The sequence below is a fragment of the Lithobates pipiens genome, unplaced genomic scaffold, assembly GCF_037356315.1.
Source record: "Lithobates pipiens isolate NorthernLeopardFrog02 unplaced genomic scaffold, aLitPip1_a1.2 Scaffold_19, whole genome shotgun sequence".
Lineage (NCBI taxonomy): Eukaryota > Metazoa > Chordata > Amphibia > Anura > Ranidae > Lithobates > Lithobates pipiens.
Genome location: NW_027507764.1, coordinates 250,283,087 through 250,309,227, shown reverse-complemented (window position 1 = coordinate 250,309,227; position 26,141 = coordinate 250,283,087). Strand labels below are relative to the sequence as shown.

The 26,141-nt window shown below is 42.7% G+C and overlaps 1 protein-coding gene across 2 annotated transcripts in view; it reads right to left on the bottom strand.

Moving 5' to 3' along the window:
• The window catches only part of PTPN3 (protein tyrosine phosphatase non-receptor type 3), a 294,126-nt gene that overhangs the window by 192,950 nt on the left and 75,035 nt on the right, over nucleotides 1-26,141 (bottom strand). For both annotated transcript variants that reach the window (XM_077491913.1, XM_077491914.1), the window contains exon 2: nucleotides 15,888-16,039. In XM_077491913.1, the coding sequence (XP_077348039.1) occupies nucleotides 15,888-16,025 (138 nt within the window). In that variant the 5' untranslated portion in view covers nucleotides 16,026-16,039. The remainder of the gene's footprint in view (nucleotides 1-15,887; nucleotides 16,040-26,141) is intronic.

Here is a 26,141-nt window from a genome sequence, read left to right as displayed (position 1 = left end):
TCAAACAACAATAACAATTTATGTTATGCGATTTTATTTCACTCTGTGTAAACCCTGTAAAGGATTGCAATACAAACAATATCCAAAGCCTACACAGATAGATCAATAGAGATCAAGCGATCGATCCAACACTCCATTAACAAGCAATTTGTCATTAAACATTATTCCTCTAAATAGCATGTTACCAAAACAGCCTTGTAAAAATCCCACTTTATAAAAAAAAAAAAAAAAAAAAACAATGATTCCTAACAGATTCAGACTAATGGCCACATAATGAACAAAGGCCAAATACTTTAATAGCTTTAGAATGGTTTCCGGGAAAACGCACAGCAATGTCGTACCAAAACACAATACACAGTAATGCATTGTGGTGAATTGTCCTTTAAAAAAAGATACATGCAGGGGCGGACTGACAACTCATGGGGCCCCCGGGCAATAGGAGATCATGGGGCCCCGGGCAATAGAAGATTATGGGGCCCCCGGGCAATAGGAGATTATGGGGCCACACAGTATACACACACACACACGCAGACACATACTTTCCCTGGTTTTATTGAGGCTGGCAACCCTGATGGGGCCCGCTAGTAGCATGGGGCCCTCGGGCAGTGCCCGAGTGCCCCAATGGTCAGTCCGCCCCTGGATACATGTACCTTTTTGGTGGATTCTAGTGCACTGCATAGCATATTCAAATTAATGGGCTTCCATAACAATGCACATTGAAGCATTTTGTTTTGAGGCGCCACAAAGGTGAACGAAGCCTGAATATTTATGGCTTTCAAATTTGTCCATTTCCCTGCAGTAAAACACATGGCTTTTACTTAATGAAAATGCATTTCAAGCATCCCATTCGTTCTCAGTAGCTGGTCAACATCTACAGTATGCACTGTAGTTTAGTGTTCCTAAAAGGAATCTATAAAGTAGGGGTCGACCAATATTGTTTTTTTCAGGGCCAATACTGATTTTTAGGCTGCCTTTCAGGCCAATAGCAGATATCAGGTGCCTATATTCTGTACATCACTGTCACCTGCCATCAAATGCAGCATGTCACTTGCCCCTGTCACCTGAAACCCAGAAGCAACATGTCACTTGCCAATGTCACCTGCCACCTAGATACAGCATGTCATTTACCACTGTCACCTGCCACCCATATGAAGCCTGTCACTACTTACACTACTTCTGGCAACAGAGGTGATGAGAAAACAAAAAAATAAATGTGAAAAGAATCCTGACTCTATGTAAAGTAAAGGTCAAACACCTTTTCAAATGCATTTCACAGGCGGTGAGGTGATAGGCCAACTCCTCACCTCACTACCTGTTTTAACTGCACCCTCGTGCACTGTATGCAGTTGTAGGGCGAATGCAGGGTGGGCATTTGCTTGAATGGATTGTGTTCAGTGGGTAGTACTGCCCGCCAAACGTGAGCAGGTGGATAATTTTTGCCACAAATGCGAAGCAAAGAGTTCCAACCACAGCATGTGTATACTCCCATACACTGCCTTTGTAGCTTAACCATTTTAATACTGCGCTATAGCCATAGGATGGTTAAAACTTGGTACTATAGTTTTTATAGGGTGCCCATAGAGGTCCTCTCAGAACCCCGCCTCCTGGGCCGTGCATCAGATGAACATTGTGACTGCTGTGTTCTTCAGACACAGCTGATTACAGATCAGGGTAAGGCCGGGTTTACACTGATGTGACGCAACATTCGTCCTACTTTGGTTCCGACTTTGCCCTGCGACTCGAAGTCAGAGACACGTCCGACTTCAATGAACGTGGATCCCACTTGGATCCCCGCCAATACTAGGCACTGTGTTTGGTATGAATCTTGAGGGGGAACTCCACATCAAATTTTAAATAAACAAACGGCATGGGTCCCCCCTCCAAGAGCATACTAGGCCCTTATGTCTGATATGGATTTTAAGGGGAACCCACTACGCTGAAAAAAAAGGTGTGAGGGTCCCCCCAAAATCCATACCAGACCCTTATCCGTGCGCGCAGCCTGGCCGGTCAGGAAGGGGGGTGGGAGCGAGCAAGCTCCCCCCCCCCCCCGAACCGTACCAGGCTGCATGACCTCAACATGGGGGGTGGGTACTTTGGGGCAGGGGGTCCCCTTGCGGCCCCCCACTCCAAAGCACCTTGTCCCCATGTTGATGAGGACAAGGGCCTCTTCCTGACAACCCTGGCCACTGGTTGTCGGGGTCTGCGGGCGGGGGGCTTATCAGAATCTGGGAGCCCCCTTCAGTAAGGGGGCCCTCGAGCCTGGACTCCTCACTTTATGTGAATGAGTATGGGGTACATCTTACCCCTACCCATTCACCTGGGGGGGAAAAGTGTCAATAAAAAAAAATAAAAACACACTAGAACGGTTATTGAAGTAATTTATTAGGCAGCTCCGGGGGTCTCTTCCGACTTCTCCGCGCTCTCCAGCTTCTTCTCCTGCTCTCCCGGTTTCCTGTGTCTTCTGCTGGACGCCTCCGCTATCTTCTGCTCTTTTGCCCGCTCTTTTGCTAGCGTTGGCCCGGTCTTCTCCGTCGTCTTCTTCCCTCTGGTCTTCTTGACGCGACACTCTCTCCCGATGTAATAGCGTGTGCACTGTGCGCAACGACTTATATAGGCATGGGGCGAGGTCACCGGGTGATGTCATCCGGTGTCCCCGCCCCTTATGACATCACCGCCCAATAATGCCCCATGTGGTGACATCATAAGGGGTTGGGTCACTGGATGACATCACTCGGTGACCACGCCCCATGCCTATATAAGTTGTTGCGCACCGCACACACAGCATTACAGCAGGAGAGAGCATCGTGTCAACATCGGAAGAAGAGAAGAGGAAAGAAGATGACGGAGGAGATTGGGCCAACACTAGCAAAAGAGCAGCAAAACAGCAGAAGATAGCGGAGGAGCCCGGAAGAAGATACCGGAGAGCGGGAGAAGAGGCTGGAGAGCGCAGAGAAGAGGCCGGAGAGAGCGGAGAAGTCGGAAGGTGCTTTGGGGTGGGGGGGCAGCAGTGCGCCCCCCTGCCCCAAAGCACCTACCCCCAATGTTGAGGGCATGCGGCCTGGTAGGGTTCAGGAGGGGGACGCTCGCTCGTTTCCACCCCCTTTCCTGACTGGCTGGCTGTTTGGATCATCAGAGAACAAGTCGCATGCCAAAGTCGGATCAGGCAAAATGGCGACCCGACTTTGATCTGCCTACAATGATATTCAATGGGCTGAAGTAGAATCAAAGCCTGACCAAAGTAGTACAGGAATCATTTTCAAAGTTGGACCAACTTGTGTTGGACCAGTTAAAACAGCTCCCATAGGGAAACATTGATTTTCACACGTCATACGACATGAGCTCCCACTGTCAGAGCATTTGTCTCAACAGTGTAAACCCGGCCTAAAGAGTCAATCACAGAGACCCTTTAACATGTTTTCAGCTGTGTCCAATCACAGCTGATCAGATGTAAACAGACTTGCTGGTTATTGAAAGTCTTTTCCTCACCCGTTGTGTCTGTATGGGGAAAGGAGTGCGATAACCAGCAAGCACATTGTTTACACTGATTTTTAGGGCACTAACAACTGTCAGTGTGGGCAACAGATTTACGTCAGCAACAGGTACAAAATGCCATATTATATTTTATATATATATATATATATATATATATATATATATATAGATAGATAGATAGATAGAGAGAGAGACACACACACACACACGGTACAAAGCTTGCTGTACCTTACATTGCAGATTTTCTTTTCCATATCTATTCCTGGGCCAGCCTGACTAGTATTCTAAAATAGCAGGACTTCAAAAATTAGCATTTTTGCATATGGGTCACTGCAGGAAAAATGTTTATGCCACTTATTAGCGCCATAATACAGGAGTTAATATCAAACTATGGATGTCATATTTCCACCTGCGCCACTTTCACCAGATGCCATGTTGCCAACATTCTACCACAAAATTCTAAGCCAGCTATACCTCTACTACTACTACTACTACTATTGAAGGTACTTATAGACATGAGATTGCGGAGAAAGAATATTGCCTCAACTGGCCTATTACAGATAAATATGTAAATAACCACATCTGCAAATCTACTTCTGCAAAGCTCAATAAGATGACACTTTTCACTGCATTTCCTTTTATTTTTTCTTCTTTTATTTTTTTTTATTTTTTTAGCCCTGAGGAATGGCACACGGAAGTCCAGATATTCAAGAGTTGAAAACATAAAATGGCAGCTGAGCGTTTCGAAGGCCTTCTCAGTGTCTAGACTGAGGAGCAGCGCTTCAGTATTTTGTCTATTAATGATGTCTATTAAAATTGATGACTCTCCTGTTGTTATCTCCCACCTTACATTCTGGGACAAAGCCCACCTGATCTTTATTGATCAAAGAGGGAACAACTGACAACTGGGCACTTAAAACCCGCCTCGTGACCAGACCAATTTTCAGCTTTCAGCACTCTCACACTTTGAATGACAAATAGAGCTTTCTTTTGGTGGTATTTGATCACCTCTGGGTTTTTTATTTTTTGTGCTATAAATGAAAAAAGACCGAAAATTTTGAAAAAAAAACACGCATTTTTCTTTGTTTCTGTGATAAAATTTTGCAAATTATTAATTTTTCTTCATATATTTTGGCCACAATTTACACTGCTACATATCCTTGGTAAAAATAACCTAAATTAGTGGATATTATTTGGTCTTTGTGAAAGTTAGAGAGTCTACAAGCTGTGGTGCAAATCATAAAAAAATTATCACATCTGATGTACTTGTGGCATCTCATTTTTTGCGACCCGAACAAGCCAGGAAAGTACAAATACCCCCCAAATGACCCATTTTTTTAAAGTAGACATTCCAAGGTATTTAGTAAGTGGCATGGTGAGGTTTTTGACGTTGTCATTTTTTCCCACAATTCTTTGCAAAATGAAGATTTTCAGTGCAATAGGTTATTTCTCTCACATGGCATGTGTATACCACAAATAATGCCCCAAAATACATTCTGCTACTCCTTCTGAGTATAACGATACCACATGTGTGGGACATTTCCACAGCCTGGCCACATAGAGAGGCCCAACATGCAGGGAGCATCATCACGTGTTCTGGGAGCATAAATTACACATCTAACTTCTTGACTACCTATTACACTTTTGAAGGCCCTGGAGCACCAGGACAATGACATGTGACACATACGTGGCACTGATGATAGATGGCAATGATACGTGGCACTGATGACATGTGACACTGACAGATGGCACTAATATGTGGCACTGATGACACATGGCACTGATGAAAGATGGCACTTACACGTGGCACTGATACGTGGCACTAATACATGGCACCGATGACAGATGGCACTAATACGTGGCACTGATGACACATGACACAGATGACAGATGGCACGTGACACTGATAACAGATGGCACTTGACACTGACAGGTGGCACCGATGACAGATGGCACTGATACGTGGCACTGATGACAGATAGCACCGATATGTGGCACTGATGACACGTGACACTGATGTGGCACTGATGACAGATGGCACTGACGACACGTAGCACTGATGACAGATGGCACTTATACATGGCACTGGGGACAGATGGAACTGATGGGGCTCTGATGACAGATGGCACTATGTGGCACTGACGACACGTAGCACTGATGACAGATGGCACAGTGGTACTGGGGACAGGTGGCACTGACAGGTGGCAGTAAGGACAGGTGGCAGTGGGGGCAGATGGAACTTTATTTATTTTTTTACTAACCGCTGCAGCGGTTAATTTCTCCCTCCTCACACGCTGCCTCTGTGTGAGGAGGGAGAGCCGGCGATGAGAGATGATCTCATATGTTTACATATGAGATCATCTCTCATTGGACACACCGATCACGCTGTAAATGGCCGCTGGCTGTGTCCAAGGGACATGGCCAGCACAGAAGTTCTCCCGATGCATGCTCGTGGGAGCGTGCATTGCAGAAGTAAACAGGACGTCCAGTGACTGCCTCCCGGCAATTGGCCTAGTGGTTAAGTGGAGGGATAGCAGTTTTGTAAAAAAATAAAAAGAGCTATAGGTCTGTAATTCTCACTCAGTTTGTGGTCTTTATCAGGCTTGGGCATGAGTGTCAAATGGGAGGTCTGCATGTCCCTCGGGATGTCATTCCTACCCAAAAAAACGTTAAACAGGCATATATGACGCATATGTGGGAGTAGGGTGGGTAAAAAAGACTTATAGTATTTATAGGGAAGACCATCTGGTCCTGGAGCCTTGCTATTTGGCAGGAGTCAGAATCCCGGAAATCTCCATGACTGCATTTTTCACAGATATTTCCTATTGACTGAAGAGTGAAAGCAGTATCATGCTTGTTTAAAGAATGCAAAACAATACATGTTTAGCCTGCACAACTCCATATGTTAATGTACAAATCATGTAATGTAAAAAAGGCCCACACAGCTGAACTGTGGGAAGTGGGACGGGAGATAACAGCTCTCCAATCTGATAGAATAGTGTGGCTGCTCTCTACTCCTACATCATGGCTGCCTCTGGGAGGACATCCTCACTCATTGGGGTTGTGCCTCCCACTCACTTTCCTCCCCTGTTCCATCCAGCACCCGTAGCATCAGTGACCTCATCATCATCATCCCCTCCATCATGATCATTGGAGCCAACTTGGCAATATGCTGCAGCTGGGGGAACATGATCACCAATGTGTTGTTTATCTGTGTTGTCCCCTCTCATTAGGCTCATGATACTCCTTTCCTCTACCTCAGAACCAACATCAGAATCAAGTAATGCCTGTGTATCAAGAAGAAAGTGTCTGATGCTGTGTTCAAATACATCAGCTGACTCATCTATGCATGATGATGGGGCTATGGCAGTGAACGAGGCAGCAGAATAAGCCGCTCTGGTAGCTGCAGTGGACTGCACACTAGTCTCAGTTTAGGTGATAGAGGATGAGGTGGATGAAGATGGTTTAGTAAACCAGTCCACCACCTGCTTGGCATGCCGTGGCTGGATAGCACAGGCAACATCAATAAACCGAGAAAAATGTGCTCTGCCTGAGGACGCAGACCTTGCTGGTCCCCTCATAGTAGTATGGGAATGTCTGCATCTCCTTGATGGCCTCCCTGGCATGATGGGGGGCTTATTACCCAAATTGAATAGATACCGGGAAATGTGTAATTGGATGCACTTTATTCAATGAAAAGTTGTGTTTGGTGCACTTTAAATTAAGGACTGCCTCTGAAAGAAATGTAGTAATTTAGGGTGAGCAACAGCATCCAAGGCAGAAAAACTGCAATTGACAATTTAAAAAAAGGGGGCAGGAACATAATATATACATTATATAGAACTATACGGACACTACCCTATACTATACTAACACTCCACTATACTCAGACTACACTAACACTACACTGACACGTTACACTCAAAGTCACAATAACACACTAAATCGCTAGTAGCAAACAGAGCCCTGCTCTATCTATCTTCACTCCAACAACGCACTGCAAAAGGTTCCTGTGGGAAGGAGCATTTTATAGTGTGGGGTGAGACTGTGAGAACTGAGCAATGATTGGGCAAAGTCATCATGGCTTTGTCAAATCATGGCACTGACTGTGCTCTGTGCCCTGATCGGGCAAAGCCTTGCACCTAACCAGCGGTCAGGTGGGTTGCTTAATTCAATTAGGGCTCCGCACCGTGCATTGTGGGGTGCTCGGCGGGCGAACATCCCGCAGAGCACCCCGCAAAATCGCGTATTCGCTGTGCGGGCAAACAGGCGATGTTCACTCAACTCTACTAGAGAGCATAAACATTGAAGGAAGACCAGGTGAAAATCGAAGCTCCTGCATCAATGACAAAGTGACACTAAAAGGCTCAATTTTTTAGGGGAAATTCTGTATAATACAGTAGTATGCAATACATACTAGCACAATGTGGCATTAACCTGCAGGGTACCCGGTTATTTTTTTCAACCAGAGTTTACTACTGATTTATTGTCAGGTGTTTCTTCCTGGTGAACATTATAAATGATTGGGTTTGATTCACTTGGAGTGAATTTTGGGTAAATGTCACATTTACCGCTTTATAAATATACTCTGATGTCACTAAACGTTTTAGGAAGCTTCTTAACCAGTTAAAGACCGAATACTGCAGATATACTGCGGCAGGGTGGCTCTTTTGTGCAAAAAGACATACCTGTATGGCATTTCTTGCAATAGACACAGGGGGCGCACTGGCCACCAGCGATCACTCCCTAGAGAGGCAGAACAGCGAACTGCCTATGTAAACAAGGGAGATCGCTGTTTTGACAGGGATGAAGATAGAGATCTTGTGTTCCTGTTAAGCAGTTCATCCAGTCCGTCCATCCCCTATACAGTTAGCAAGCACCTCCTAGGGACACACTTAACCCGTTGATCGCCCCTGACGTTAACTCCTTCCCTACGAGTGTCATTAGTACAGTACAGTAACGGTGCATTTTTTTAGTACTGATCACTGTAATAATGTCGCTGGTGTCAGTTACGTGTCCGATTCGTCCACCGCAATGTCACCCTGCAGCTACAAATCACTGATCACTGCCATTACTAGGAAAAATAAAAACATTTATAAAAATGGAATAAATCTATCCCATAGTTTGTTGACTCTATAACTTTTGTGCAAACCAATCATTATACGCCAAAAATATGTAACAGTGTTTTATAGCAAAAAGTAAAAATTATTGTTTTTTTTTTTTTCAAAATTGTCGCTCTTTTTTGTTTATAGTGCAAAAATAAAAATACCACCAAAAGAAATCTCTATTTGTGGAAAAAAATACATCAACTTTATTTGAGTACAGCGTCGCATAACCTCACAATTGTCAGGTAAAGTAATGCAGTGCCGTATCGCAAACAAAAATGTCCTGGTCATTAAGGGGTAAAACCTTCAGGGGCTGAAGCGGTTACAGTTGCAATTTACATACCTTGTAAAATGTTAGCAGGTCCTTATACAGGTCAACAATGCACAAGGATGAATGCAAAATCTAACAGCTAAGAAGTAAGCATTAGGCAGGTGTCTTTTTTATTCTCTTATCTGCCCACGTGGATGAGCCCTAACTCATGGCTACAATTACATTATGCTGCAAGACACAGCGTCTATGAAGCAACACAGTAAGCTACTACCTTATGGGACAACTTATGAGTCAAGACATAATTACTTCTATTATCAAATTATGAATCAGTGCCAGGGGAGTGGCTTATAAAGGAATGTGCTCACTGGAAATATTAGTGTAAGAGGGAGGATTGCCGTTTATTGACTGACTATCAGTCACAGTTTAGCACCTTTTTTTTTTCTGGAAGGTGGCCAAGGTTGTCTGTTCATGATATTCATGAATGGGTTAAAGCAGGGGTGTCCAACTTTTTGACCTTCCTTCGGCCACATTGAAATAGGAGGAATTGTCTTGGGCCACACATAAAATACACTAACAATAAGTATAGCTGATGAGCAGAAGAAAGTCAGGCCAATCACAAGTTAACAATCCCGGCTATAGATAAGGTACCTATCTGAGTAATAAAACTTCATTTTTCTGTAATATTCTTCATTATAAAAGTAAAAGAGGTCAACATAAAAACTATTGCGAGATTTGAAACCGGTTTTGATAAACTAACACATCAATATCATCATATCATAGTTACATAGTTAGTAAGGTTGAATAAGGACACCAGTCCATCCAGTTCAACCTGAGTGAGTGTCTACAATTGTCCCTATCCCTGTACATTGCACACTCACATTGGTTCCTACCCTCAAGGATCCAACAATACAAGGTCCTCCATTCATATACTAGGGCCAATTTGGGACGGAAGCCAATTAACCTACCTGCATGTCTTTGGTGTGTGGGAGGAAACCGGAGTACCCAGAGGAAACCCACGCAGGCACAGGGAGAACATGCAAACTCCGGGCAGGTAGTGGCATGGTTGGGATTCAAACCAGCGACCCTTTTTACTGCTAGGTGAGAGTGCTAACCACTACATCACTGTGCCACCCCCATAGGTTGGATTTGATGGACTTGTGTCTTTTTTCAACCTTGCCTACTATGTAACTATGTCAATATGGTTTGATGGATGTAGTAGCAATGCTCAAGGTGCTCATCAGATATTTTGGTTCCAATTTTGCCCTTTGTGTGCTTAATATTTGAAAATAGTTCACAAATATAGGTGATGCTGAAAACTGATGACATGAATAAGGCGTGATTGTGAAGAGTGGGATATGTTTCTTTGAGAAGATAAAACCTATAAAAGTCCAGTAAATAAGCACTGTCAAATTTTTCTTTGGCCCCATGTATTTGCCAGGTGTTAATGCCTTTTTACAAATGATCAAAAAAAAAAAATCAAGCGTCACTGGTTTATTGTAAACATGGTTTATCCTGACAAGAGAAAATCGTCGTTAAAAACTCACCTAAGCTGCATTTTTTAAACCTATTTAGGTGAATTTAGCAGCATTTTCTGTTTGGGAGTTTATTTCATTGGTCAGAATTTTTAAAATGAATAAATGTTCAAATACTAAACGTTAGGTGTGTTTATGTGTTTCTGGCGTTTTAAGGACTCCGGAATGCAGTCTTTGTGCCATCAGAGAAATGTCAGCAAACTCACCTGCCTGTAAACGCCTCTAAACGACTATGTGTACACGGGCACATAGGATAACATAGTGGAGAGATCAGGAGCTTCAGAAAAAAATGGCCAACTGCTCCTCAATGCCAATATAGCAGCTGCATTGTACATGAGGAACTGTTGTCGAGACTGAGAGCAGAGCAGAAGCTGATCATATTCTCTTGGGAGAGGACACAGAGAAGGACCCTGCCACGGATCAGTGGGTGACGAGAGAAGAGGCAGAGAAAATGCAGAATATAAACTGCAGGGGCAAGGGTAATGCATGAGCTGTCATATTGCTTTGTTGCAATGCATACCCTTTCTCTTTATACTGTATGCTGTGCCGCTGTTTGTACAAGCCACGACACGCCTGTGACAAGTGGTAGGACTTGCACCCTGTTCCGAATTATGCAAATTCTCTTTCAGCGTCACAACGATTAAATATTTTGTTTTTCAGTTTAACTCATGGATGGCATTGTGTCTCAGGGCTCTTTTGATCACTGAAAACAATCTCGGACACCTGTGATAATTCGATTGCCAGGTGAGCCCAATTAAAGGAAAAGCTACTAAAGTAGGTTGTTCAACATTATTAAGCAGAGCGCCATTTTCGAGCAATATGGGGAAGAAAAAGGATCTTTCTGCTGCCGAAAAGAGTGAAATAGTTCAATGCCTTGGACGAGGTATGAAAACATTAGTTCACAAAAACGTACGCATGATCATCGCACTATTAAGAGATTTGTGGCTGATTCAGAACACGGGTTTCATGCAAATAAAGGCACATTGTGGAAGATTTATGCCAGAGGCATGCATCGGATCAAGAGAACAGCTGCTAAAACACCATTTCATAGCAGCAAACAGAGATTTGAAGGTGCTGGTGCCTCCGGAGTCCCATGGACATCAAGGTGTAGAGTCCTCCAGAGTCTTGCAACTGTGCATAAACCTTCCATTCGGCCACCACTAACCAGTGCCCACAAGCAGAAACGGCTGCATTGGGCAGAAAAACACAAGAAGACTAATTTTCAAACAGTCCTGTTCACTGATGAGTGCCGTGCAGCCCTGGATGGTCCAGATGGATGGAGTAGTGGATGGTTGGTGGACGGCCACCCTGTTCCAATAAGGCTGCAACATCAGCAAGGCGGTGGTGGAGTTGTGTTTTGGACCAGAATCATGGGAAGAGAGCTGGTTGGCCCCTTTAGGGTCCCAGAATGTGTAAAGATGACCTCTGCAAAGTATGTGGAGTTCCTGACTGACCATTTCCTTCCGTGGTACAGAAGGAAGAACTATGCTTTCCATAATAAAATCATCTTCATGTATGACAATGCACCGTCTCATGCTGCAAAGAATACCTCTGCATCAATGGCTGCTATGGGGATAAAAGGAGAGAAAGTCATCGTATGGCCTCCATCCTCCCGTGACTTCAATCCTATTGAGAACCTATGGAGCATCCTGGGGAAAAAGATCTATGAAGGTGGGAGGCAGTTTACATCCAAACAACAGCTCTGGGAGGCTATTCTGACATCTTGCAAACAAATTCAAGCAGAAACTGTCCAAAAACTCACAAGTTCAATGGATCTAAGACTTGTGAAGCTACTATCAAATAAGGGGTCCCATGTTAAAATGTAACGTGACCTGTTAAAATGTTTAAAAAGTTAAAATGTTGTTCAAAGTTTGATTGAAATAGCTATTGATTTCAGTAAATATGCTGCAAACACAACAAATTAAAATGTTCAGTTTTTTACAACCTATAAAGTGTTTTGAAACTTACTGTGCGTATAATAATTTGGGAAAAAATAACTTATCATTAGGAGGTTTGTTCAATAAAATTTGAATTGTACTCTTAATAGTTGATAACATGAGAATTATGCTGACTGTTGTTTACATCAATTATTTAGGTAAATGAGAAAAATATCATTGGCTAAAAGGCAAAACTTTTTCACAATGGGGCAAAAAAACTGACAGGGGTTATTACCTTCACTTACTCTATCCAAGAATGAAAATATAACATTAACTACATTAAAGAGGAGGTCCAGCCTCCTTCAGAAAAAAATTAAATACAAATAATGTAGCTGCTGACTTTTAATATTAGGACACTTACCTGTCCAGGGATCCCACGGTGTCTTCACCCCAGCCTATTTTTCTATCGGCTCTTGAGTGTTGCCGCCGCCATTGCTTGTATAGGTAACTGGCAGTGAAGCCTTGCTGCTTCCCTAGCCATAGGGAATGGTCCGGCGGTGGGGGAAGGAACCTTCCGGGTGAGGTACCCGCTCAGCTGTCTCCTTAAAAGGTACTAAATGTGGCAACGAAGGAGGAGGGCAGATAAGCGGAGCTTCCAATTTTTGGGTGCAGCTAAAAGCTAAGTGACGTACTCTTACATAGCTTAGCACATGTGCACTTATGTGCCCCTGGGGGTGCCCAGCATGTGATCGATATCACAATGTCAACAAAGCTGTTATGAGCTGTGTTAAATGTACCATTGAAAGCGTTACTGTACAACTACTACCAGCTATACCATGGGTATGCAACCCCCGGCACTGGTGGTGCAATCGGCACCAGAAGCTTCTTTTGCCAGAACCTGACTCCCTCCCCATCAGCAGAGCAGTGCAGGGAAGTGTCAGTGAGACACTAATGGATTCCAATTTCAGAGTTCCCCACGCCGCACCTGCACTGAGGGGGAGGCACTGTGCCCCCACACATTGTAAAAGATGGGAAACATAGCTGCGATTGTCAGCTTTTGTGATGTGAAGACATTGGGTGCAGTTCTGCTAGGGGGGGTCCCTGTTTCCGGGAGGAGGAGGACTGTCATTGGCCACTGCTAAAGCCAATCACAGTCCTGCTAGCCCCGCCCACCATCTAGACGAAGATGACTCGCTTGGTTGCCACTACCAATCTCAGAAAGAAGGGATTTCACTGTGATTGAGAAAACCCCAATCAGGTCACAGTTTGTGGAATTACTGTTGAGCTTCTGGGAAGCTGTAATTATTCCTGAACCTTTGCGTCACTTACTACTGAACCCCGGCACTCTGTGTCCCTTTAAGCCACAGCCAGTATTTAGCACAATGAAAATCACACCCAACTTTTCCTGTGGAGCAGAGCACCGCACTTTTTCTCAGCTGCGGGGTCCCAACTTATGATCCTGCACACAGGCCCACTGCTTTCAGAAAATACATCTGACCTGAGCTAATCATTGCACATCCATTCCAGATGCTTGTATGTGACATCACATACATCACATACAAGCACGTGGGCTGGATGCAAAAGATGGATCCTCAGGAGGAGTGTGCCAGGATAGGTAGATGTTCCACATCTCTGCTTCCTTTTACCACTCTGCATATCACGCATATCATAGAGGAGAAGAGGGTACAGCAGTGGAGCAGATAAGCAGGAGGGTACAGCAGTGGGGAAAATTAGCAGGAGGGGTTCAGAAGTGGGATATATGAGCAGGAGGGTACAGCGGTGAGGCAGATGTGCAGGAAGGTACAGTGGTTGAAGAGATGAGAAGGGGGTTCAGCAGTGGGACAGAAGAGCAGTGGGGTACAGTGGTGGGGCAGATGAGCAGGGGGTTCAGTGTTGGGCCAGATAAGCAGGGGAGTTTAGTGTTGGAGTAGATGATTAGGGGGATCAGTGGTGGGACAGAAAAACAGGGGGGTACAGAGGTGAGAGACAGATGTGCAGGAGGTAGATTGGTGGGGCAGATGAGTTCAGTGTTAGGACAGATGAGAAGGTGATTCAGTAGTGAGACAGAAGAGCATGGGGTTACGGCGGTGGAGCAGATGTGCAGGGAGGTACAGTGTTGGGGCAGATGAGAAAAGGGGGTACATTGATGGGGCAGATGAGCAGGGGGGTTACAGTGGTGGGACAGATGTGCAAGAGGTACAGTGGTGGGAGGGATGAGAAGGGGGTTCAGCGGTGGGACAGAAAAGCAGGGGGGTTCAGTGTTGGGTCAGATGAGAAGGGGGTTACAGTGGTGGGAAAGATGAGTAGGGGGGGTTCAGTGTTGGGGCAGAGGAGAAGGGTGGTACAGAGGTGGGGCAGAGGAAAAGGGAGGTACAGAGGTGGGACAGATGAGCAGGGGGTTACAGTGGTGGGACAGAAGAGTAGAGCGGTACAGTGGTGGAACAGATGAGCAGGGGGTTACAGTGGTGGGGCAGATGTGCAGGGAGGACAGTGATCTGAGAGTGTGAGAGTGCAGGATGTTAATTTCTCACTACTAAAGTAGTTTACAGGATTTACTTTATAAAAAACAAATCCTTTTCTTGATTGAGAGTGTGAAGTTTACATTTTTTTTGTTATAAAATCGGCACGCTCAGATTCTTTGAAAACATTTTTCGGCACACTTTGCTCAAAAGGTTGCCTGATCCATACCATGACATTGTTTCAATTCTGCAATACCTCTATGATGGTCTCAACAGATTAGACAATCCTTAAAACCCCTTTCACAAAGTCACACTGGGGTGTTTTTCAGGTGCTTTTGGGCTAAAAATAGCACTGGTAAAGCGCCTGAAAAACGCCTCCCCTAATCACCACTGTGTTTTTTTTTAGGCTAAATAAACAAATGGGTGAGCGAAAATGTAGAAAAAAAATTTTTTTGTTAGAAAATTTTGCAAACAGGTAATTTTTCTCTTTCACTGATGTGCGCAGATGAGATTATACTGATAGGCATTGACTGGCTACAGTGATGGGCACTAATGAGGAGGCACTCATGAGACTGCATTCATAGGCACTGATGGGCAGCTCTGGTGGGCACTGATGGGACTGCACTGGTAATAGGAACACTGAAAATCAGTGCCTTGATTATCAGTGTACATGTCCCATTTGCAAAAGCCGGTTATCAGCTCACTTCTCCTCTCCTCACAATGCCAGCATGAGGAAAGAAATGCGGATAACCGGCTTCTGTTTACCTCTGTGATCAGCTGTGTCCAATTACAGTGGTAAAGATCACATAACTTCTGAAGGCAATTGGTTCCGCTAGATTTTAGTTAAGGGTATTAGAGTAAAGGGGACTGAATAAAAATGCACGCCACACTTTTCACATATTTACTTGTAAAAAATTTGGAAAACCATTTATCATTTTCCTTCCACTTCACAAATTATGTGCCACTTTGTGTTGGTCTATCACATAAAATCCCAATAAAATACATTTACGTTTTTGGTTGTAACATGACAAAATGTGGAACATTTCAAGGGGTATGAATACTTTTTAAAGGCACTGTAGGTATTCAACAGTTCTCAAACTTCAGCTTTAATGTGGTATAAGAAAATATAAAAAAATCCTAACAACACTTACATTGACTTTGAAGCACTGGTGAGAGCCATCCAAGAAGCGAACATTACAAACGACCTCAGATCTATTTTTCTCCTTTGGAAGTTCTGTTACTCGAATATTGTTGATCCTTCCACCCAAAGCGCGGAGCCTGGAGTTCATAACTAGTATGGTTCCTACAAAGAATAAAAACATTTTTGTAAAAAGAACAATACATTTCTATAGAATATATACAATTATTATTGCAATTATACAATTTAAATAAAAACTTTCGTTCTTGAATTACTACTTCTACTTTGTTTCAAATATTTGCACCCACAATTACAATTTAGAGGGAGACCAATATTTTTTTTCATAGTAGGGTTTCTTTATAATTTGATCTCTTCTCTCCTATATACAAACCTTCAGTTTCTCTAAAATGTTCTTTCTTTAATATCATTTCACTTTATTTCTTTTTACTATCCAATCAAGATGCTCTCTCCATCTTTGTGTCTCTTGATTTTAATTAAGAGACAAAAGTATCCACAAACCTCTTATATTAAATATGAACAAGGCATATCTCTCTATACTTGTTTCCTTAAGCCCTTGTACACACGGTCGGACATTCCGACGACAAAATCCATCGGATTCTTTCCGACGGATTTTGTCTGAAACTGGTGTTGCATACACACGGTCAGACAAAGTTGTCAGAAAATACGATTGTTCAGAACGTGATGACGTTCATTCATTACGATGGGACTACATTCCGACTAGTAGCCAATAGCTTTGGTCTCGTAATTTGATCTGAGCATGCGTGGCACTTTGTCTGATTGGAATTCTCTACAAACGATCTGACAAAGTCCGATCGGATCATGTTGTTGGAAAATTTTATATCCAGCTCTCAAACTTTGTTGGTCGGTTATTCCGACGGAAAAAGTCAGATGGAGCCCACACACGGTCAGATTATCCGACAACACGGTTCGATCGGACATTTTCCGTCGGAATGTCCGACCGCGTGTACGGGGGCTTAGAGCACCAAGTGTCTGTCATTTCTGCCCGCTGCCTTGTACCTCTGCTATAAGCATTCTTCACTTCTGACAAGTTTTCCTGACACCAACAGAAAAATGGTGACAAGGAAGGGTTGTAAACCCTTACATATACCCAGTGAAGTGACTGGCCTCCGGTGATACACAGAGATGAAACAAATCCTCTTACATCAATTGTACCTGCTTATCTACAGCCGTCTTTTCCCTACATTGATTCAAAGTGAAGAATTTACACAGAATCTCTCAGCTCTGAAAAGCAGGGGGCGGAGAGCTAAAGATACATGAGTGACGAGGGCTCTGATTCCCACCCTTCCTTCCAAAAGCACACAGGAACAGAGCTGAGGCTGTTAATCAGCTGGAGATCCCTCCCCTGTCAATATTTTTCTCTTGGTGTCAGGAAAACTTGTCAGAAGTGAAGAATGCTTATAGAAGAACAAGGCAGCAAACTGCTTTATTCATATTTAATATATGAGGTTTGCTAATAATTTTATGATGTCCTCATGGATATTACCAGTGTTATACGTGACAAAGTTGCAGTGCTCATAGTGGAAATGTGATCATGATGACACCAGCATCTTAATAAAGTAGTAAACAAAGTGGAAAGACCAGAAATATTAAAGAGAACTGAATTTGAGAGAAACTGGAGAATTGTATATAAGAGATAAGACAGTGAGGGATCAAATGAATAAAGAAAACCTACTGTGGAATAAATTGAGCTCTTCCTCTAAATTGTAGTTGCAGAAACAAAACATAAGAAAATCGGAAATAACTTAAAGGATACATTTTAGGGACTCTAATTGGGGTTGACACGCAACTAGTAATGTTATGTCACATCCATTACGGCAAGATTAAAATGTATAAAACCCCGATTATAAAGTAAAACGAGGTTCAAAAACATATTCTCCCAAGATATAAATATATGTTTTAGAACCCTTATCATTTACATGGAAGCTAATAATGTGAAATAAGTAAAGTAACTAAGTCATAGCATAGTAAATCCTCAAAAGCAAACATTACACCTTCTCTAAACATGCCTTCCATAAAAAAAAATCTAGAAAAAAGTATGTTAAATACTTTTTTTTTTTTTTCATGTTTTACTAACAATCACATGACCATTGGGTCCTGTATTCCCCTCACCCTGCATTGAGGGCCGGGGGCAGAAACTGAAATTGACCTGCTTGTCTAGCTTACAAAATCACAGCTGCACCAGATTTTGCACTCTCCAGTTTTAGTAAATCAACCCCACACTATTAAAAATGCACTCCTTCATTCAAAAAAATTCCATACTGCTACTTTGCTACTGCTACTACCAATTATTTCATCACCGTGGTCAATGACCATCGATTTGACCTCACTAACAAGCAGAAAATTGAATAGGGCTGAAACGATTAATCGATAAAATCGATAATAATCGATAATGAAAATCGTTGTCAACGATTTTCATTATCGATTAGTTGGTCTGCTAACGGCACGCACCATCTTCCCTGCCTTTCAGTCCCACGTCCGTCCGAGTGTTACAATCCCCTGTGTAAAAGGCCGGCACCGCTGTATACCTCTCATAGCGGCTCTCATGTGACCAGGCACGTCCTCCTCTCTCCTCCTCTCTCTGACGTCAGCGCGGTGACATCACGCTTTGCTGCCTCAAGGGAGAAGAGAGAGAGGAGAAAAGCAGCCGGTGACCACTCACGTGAGCGCCGAGCTGCAATAAGGTAGCAGCTAGCTTTTAAAATATAGTGAACTTTGCAAAGCATTCATCTTGGTATTTATGGGAGGACAAGTGCCCCATCACTGGTGTTCCGGAGGGGGGGTGCCCCATCATTGCTGTTCCTGGGGGGGGGGGAAATAGTGCCCCATCATTGGTGTTCCTGGGGGGAGAATAGTGCCCCATCATCGACTTATCTGTGTTCCTGGGGGGAATAGTGCCCCATCATTGGTGTTCCTGGGGGCGGGGAATAGTGCCCCATCATTGGTGTTCCTGGGGGGGAATAGTACCTCATCATTGGCGTTCCTGAGGGGGATAGTGCCCCACCGGTGTTCCTGGTCTGGTCTGGTCCCTCCGGCCCTCTTTGGTCCGCTCTCTTGCCCCAGCCCACTCCCCCCCCTTTTGGGTCTGGTTCTTTGTCCAACCAAACTCCCTTTCTATCACAACCCCCTCTAGTCCGGTTCTTCTCCCACGTCTCTCTTCCAAACTCCCTCTAACATCTGGTCTCCAAACTAGCTAACACCCTCCCACCCTCCAGTACGGTCCCCTTTCCCTTTTAGGGCCAGCCCCCTCACTGCATTGTCAGTAATGAATGAGGAATTTACTTTAATAGTTATGTTGTGATGCAGTTTGAGTGTAACACTCCGTTTTGTCATTATAAATTGAATGAACGTTCTTAAAGCAAAAAATTTGAGATGAAAGTCTATTATAGTGTATGATCAGCTTGTTGATATCAAATGTAAGTTTCTATAAACATTATAATACATCAAACTTTATTAATACAAAAACAGCCAATAAAAACTTAAAAAGGTGAAAAAAACATTAGCGGCTGATGATCACATGTACATATAACACATTGTGAATAATAGTATTCCACATATATCGGTCAACAGCAGTGTTTCTTTGGAGAACAGAAGAACCCAATGCGTTTCAAAGAAGGGTTTTTTTTTTATCTTCATCGGGGGGTATAATTGTGCAGGATAAATCTCACAAGAAAATACTCCAGCCCATTGCAAGAGTGCATTCTTGTCAGATCATATATTTTCCAAGATCTTCAGAGAAGGATCAGCATGTTACTGTCATCTTAGGCATGGAGGACAGAAGATGGGACAACATTGGTAAATAGCATATTGTAAAATGTTTTCTTGGAGAGTGGGCCCTGATCTAGTAAGCAGACCTTGCATTTGTTTTAATGGTAATATTTTAAACTTTTACTAAAATTAACGGCTCCTTGAATAATTAGTTTGGACTGGTATGCTTCATCATTATGTATATGGCTCAGTTATGGTTTTACAATACTTTGGTTTAAAACAGTATTTTCAGTAAAGCTTGGGGGGGGGGGGGGGCCTACAGTATACCATTAGGGCACAGCAAAGATCTTGTTAGGAGAAGAGACAGTAAGGGCCATGGCAACCTGGCAATCCTGTCTGTTGTTGACTTGCCAGCGACTGGTTAGCTGAGGGGTGTCTAAGTGTCTCACCCCCCTTGCAAACCTGAGTTCTGATAGAAGCAATCCAGAATGTCATTCAGCAACAGAGTCATCCAGCGAGAGAGTGACACATGGAAACAGGTGATAATTTTCCCTTCCTGTGATGTGAGTCACTGCCAAGTTGTCACCAGAGACAAGACCGCTAGTATGACATGTCCCCAAGAGGGGAAAGGGCTGGGGAGAGTACATTTTGAAGGACGATTGCACTACAAATATGCATAAAAGTATTTTTAATTATATACATAATAAAGAAAATATATTAAAAACACAAAAATTACTATTTGAATATAATTTTGGACAAATTTTCTTTTTTGGCTTGAGACATTAGAGTTAAGGCAGTAAGAACCTATATTGCCTAATCACCTTCATTAAATGAATTATTTGAAAAAGGCCTATTTCAAATTATATTTTGACCATACAACACTATCAACTGCATCACTGCCAGCTCAGCATTCAAGTGACAAATTATTCCACTGAGATAGACAGTACATACTTGAGGGATCCTCCCTCGGGAAGTAACAATGTGCTTCTATGCTTAAGTGTTCCTGTGTTCTGGTTGGTATATAAGTGTTTCTAAGTCTGTAGTGTTATCTGCCAGCAAGTATGGGTTGGCACTTTGAGTTATAAATATTTGTTAGCCTGGTGAATCCCTAAAGCACTATTGATCAATGGGCTGTGCAAAGAAGTCTGGGCTTTAACATTTCTGGAGGGTTCTAAGGAGATGATGGACATGTTAACCAACATAACGTAATGGAAATATCTTTGAAGGCACAACTCTAGACCCAATGTCTGAAACAGTAGTCTGGTCCCCTAATTGTGAGGTAGGACTGCATTCTACAGGATCAATAACTTAATGTAACACTGCATCATACAGCCTTTTACGAGAAGGCGGTAAAAAGTCCTGAATATGATTTTTTAGAGATGGTATATCGAATTGTATATAGGTTGATAAAAAAATCTGTAGTGGATATCAATGGAGGATGATCCTATAGCGATACAGAGTCCCAGGATCTTTGCTGCAGGCATCTTCTGGAAAATCCAGGAAGTCACTGCTAGTCGAATTACAGGAGTATGAGCTGAGGTCACCCGCTGCAGCAGAACTGTCTTTTGTGCATCTTTTAAAAGACAAAATAGCAGAGATCAACTAGGCTCAAAGAGAGATAATTCCTTACATACTCAAAACCAGGGCAGCTGATGTTGATGAGGGTTTCAGGCATCAATCACACCGGAGATTAGATAATCCACAAGGTATCAGAGAAGCAGGATCCATAACAGGACAGTGCTTCTTCTAGGCTGAGTAGGCGGTAAAATAAACACGGAGTATGCATGCACAATATTTCACCTCAGGAATGATGTCAGTAGTCAGTCCCTCCAGCTGTGACTATCATCGCACCAGCTGGTAATGGTAGGATCATTAAAAAAAGTGCACAACTGAGCATACTGTGAGGTAGTTTCCAGTGCTTTAGTCTGACCAGCCTTATTCACTACTGTATTTAAGTTTATAGACGGGACATATCAGAGGCTGTGTCACGACTGTGAACCTAGAAAACACTCCGTAGCTGATACAGCACACCGGATTTTAGGAAGTTTAAAATAAATGCCCAAAAGTAGTATCTCAAGCAAATCCCAATGTTTGACATACTGTGGCCAACTCATAATGGTCACAGCATGTTTGCAGACGACAACTGCAATCTCGAAAGATGCAAGAAATTGTTGGTGGCTTAACCTCCCTGGCGGTACAATTATTTCGGATTTTAGGTGCTAAAAGCGGTATAATTATTTTGCATGGAAATTTGGCGTTTTATATTGTAGTCTTGTAATTCTTAGCAATAACTCACTTAAATCTGTCCAAACCAGAGTCTAGCAGACATCCTGGGTAGGATAAAGTTTGAAAAATGAAATCATAAATTATAATATAATAAATAATTACAAATAATTGTACCAAATAATAATATAACAATAATAAAAATTATTCAATAATGTAATCAAATCAAAAACACTGAAATTTGCTTAGCTGCAGAATTGTCACTGTCATTACTTTTCAATATTTGATGACGGATCTCCCCACAAATCGCTATTGCTCAATTCTGCGAGTGATTCTAATTTATTATCGCCGTTTTCTAGCTGGTCTAAAATCATTTTTAATGCAAAGGGACAGTTTTGGTTGCTATGGACAATCTCCAGTTTCCAGGCATAAAGAACAGTTTTTATATTATAAAACTGCATGCAGGACACTGGACAGAACACTAGGGACAAATGGGAGTTGAAATTATTACATACAGCAATGTAATCTGTAAGATTACATTATACTGTATGTATACTGTGTGGTTCACTTTTTGAATTTGGCGCTGATCTCCGTCCCCGTGCGTCACAACACTTGCAGGGAACGGAGATCGGCTCTGTGATGAATCAAGCGGAGGACGAGCCGCTCGTACAGCGTGGGGACATCGCTGGATCCAGGGGACAAGGTAAGTCCTCCTGCATTCAGCGATGCGGTCCCAAGTCTGGCTCGGGGTTACCGCTTTTGGTATAAAAATTCCACCCCGAGCCAGACTCGGGAATACCGCCAGGGGGGTTAATAAATAGTTTTTTTAAATGTACTGTGCTGATTTTTTATTGTGCCCACACTTATGGGGGTTCAAGGGTAAAAAAATTCACTCTGCGCGTATCTCACCATTCATGTGAGTGCAACAAATAACACCCATACTGTTTGTAATATGTGGCAATAGTTGCCTTGTTGCCCCAGGGTCTGGTATGGATTTTGGGGGGACCCTACACTTTGTTTCTTGGTGTGGGATTTATATCCAAAGGGTCAGGAAGAAGTAGTCACATTTAGCAATGGTAATAATAATAAGTTGGGCTATTTTCTCTATTAGTTAACGTTAATGCTCATGTTCGAATGTTTTTAGGCTATTTTTCGCCAGGTGAAAGACAACAAGGAAACTATTACACATATTAGAATTTTTTTTTTTATAAAAAAATAACAAAAGTGTCTATACTTATATGCTCTGTGCAATGGTTTTGCCAGCGCTCCTCCTCTTTATCAGGTGCCCCCATGGAAAGTCGCTTTCCGTGCGGTCTCACTCTTGACTACCGCTGCTGCATTCATTGACGCAAACAGCGGGACCCAGCGCCGCTCCCATGTCTTAGCTTTTGATTGACAGGAGCAGGAGCCAATGGCTCCTGCTGCTATCAATCTGTCCAATCTGAGGAGAGAGACAGTGGCTCGTGCACATCGTTGGACGGAATCCGGCTCAGGTAAGAAAAAAAAAGGGGGTCTGCAGCACATTTTTTAAATGAATACAATACATTAATAGTAATAGTGCAGTACAGATTTATCAAACAAAAAAAGGTTTGCCTGATCCTCACAGAATGGTTTAGATAACCAAAAGTTCTTAACGCACATCCAATGAATTTAGCCAAATGTGAAATTCTGGTTACAGAACAAGCACTCTATCTGTTCATTTTATTAATACGTTATTTTTTGTAAATATTCATGTGACCTCGAAAACTTTAAGAGTGGTATAATAATTTCCATATACAAAAATCAAAATCAGCAGTTGCGGCGTTCTAGATATGATACATATTCTGTGTCCCTTCCCACATAATTATACAAACATCACTTTTGGTCATATTTAACTTTGTGTTATATCAAAGAAATGCAAATTAAATTATTAAAAAATCTATTTAAAAATGTATTCTGAAAGGCAAATATATTTCTGACACAATTCATAATTGCTGTGTTGAAGTTGTTCTGCTAGAAATACTGGAAGATCAAGGTAGAGAAGGCAGACACACCAATGCTGAAGCTAATGACACATTCTTTAAAGCATAGAGCCAAAGCTTTTTTATTTTATTTTGGAGAGTAGGGGAGTGTTAAAACCTCTGTCATTTTTATATCCCTGTGTCTTATTAGGGAGATATTTCTCTTCACTTCCTGTCCTGTAGATTTAACAGGATGTAAGAGGATATTTTTCCAATGTAGGGGAAATCCCTTCATAGACAACTGACACAGTGTCTTCATTGAGAGATTTGCCCCCTACTCTGTTCTGGTGGCAGCTCAAAGTTTTCTATTTATCCTCACAATAAATTTCCTGTAACCGTGGAAATCGGGAGAGTTTAAGAAAATTTGTGAATCTCCCTTCAGAGACAGTAAAAAAAAAAAAACACAACAGTGATTATAACCTCTCACCTTACGCTTAAATACTCAATTTTTTTGAATTCAACTAAACAAAGTAAGTATCATGTATACAAGCCAGAGGAAAGGACATACTGTCCACAGCCACCAAAAAAATTCTAGGCATTATTTATATAGTGAAAAGTGTACAACTGAAAGTGGGAGATTTAGTAAAACTGGAGCACTCAAACTGAGGCAGCTGTGCATGGTAGCCCCCTAATACTTACGTGAGCCCCCTCTCTATCCAGCGATGTTCATGAGTCCCTCGGCAATCCGGGACTCTCCCTCCTGTTTGGCTGAGATACAGCAGCGCGCTATTGGCTCCTGCTGCTGTCAAAGACAGTTAACCAATCAGGAGAAGGAGGGGGCGGGGCCAAACTGCAGCTGTATGGACACATGGAGCTGCAGTTCGGGTGCCCCCATAGCAAGTTGCTTGTTGTGGAGGCACTAGACAGGAGGGAGGGGCCAGGAGCAGCAAAATGGGACCTGAGAAGAGGGGGATCCAGGCTGCCCTTTGCAAAACCAACTGCACAGAGGAGGTAAATATAATACGCTTGTTATTTTTATTTATTTTTAAAAGAGAGACGTTACAATCACTCTAAGCTTTGACAAAAAAACATGGAAGCTGATTGGTTTCTATGCAGAGCTGCACCAAATTTAGCAATTTTAGTAAATCCCCCCCCCCCCCCCCAAAGAGTTATTCGCTTCATCAAGTCTTAAAACATTTCAGCCAATTTAACGAAATTGGAAAAGTAACACTAATCAAAAATGGAGTACAAAAGTCCAGAAATCGAAGAAAACAAAATTTGTATTCTTATAATCTTTGACTGCAGTGTTTGTTCCACAGATTGTTCATCGGAGACGTGTGTGGTAAAGAACATTTATCATTTTAGGCAGGTAAAATCGCGATGAGAAAAAAAAAAGTAAAATAATGACAAATGCTGTACACGCCTTCATTAGTGCGTGCTGCTATCTTTACAATGTGGTGGATTTGAAGAATAGTCGCGTGAGTCATTCCTACATTCTTCTTTCCCGACGTGTATTCAAGAACAAACCATAGCAAGAAAACATTGTGTACAATAATTAGTGTGTGCTGACTGCAGTTTGCTCGTCCTGTTAATTAGGTGGATAAGCATTATGGTAGATCTTATATAATCTAAAAGGAAAGACTCAGCTCTGGTCATAAACCTGCTGTATGACATCACAGCATATCATTCTCAATATACCAAGGCAATCAACACAGTAAAATGTAACAAATGCAAAGTCCAAGCATGAGCTCTAATAACAGGAAAGGGAATGGATCAGAGGATCAGTGGCAGTTTAAGGTTGAGTTCACATTATCATTGAATGTCAGAGTTCACATTATCTTTGCGTGCGGCTCACAGCAGAGATCCGGTGGGTCGTCGTTCACAGTTTCAGGTCCGATTTCAGACAGAATTTTTGGATGACTTAGGACCCGAAACGGACTAAAAGACGCACAGGAACCCTGTGCAAATTCGCAGCACAGATAAGTGAACCAGCTCCATAGAGGGGCCCCCACATCCAATTCGCAATAGTGTGAACCCTGCCTTAAAAGAACACCACAGTGCTAATAATACTGTGCCGAGCCCTCAGTTTTAAAGCTTAAGGGCCCTTTCACATGGGCGACCAATCGGGTCCACCTGTCAGTTTTTCAGGCAGACACGATCAAACCCTTCAGTGTCCTCTATGGAGTAGCGGGTGTCAATGGACATGTATCCACTGGCACCTACCGACATCCAATCTAATCCTGTCCTCTAAAAACAGACAGATGGGGATCCGTATGGCGGGTGTAAAAGTACAGTTTATATCGATCTGCCAGTAGAGGAGAGTGGACTGTGTTGTGTCTGCTCTGCATTAGTGGAGA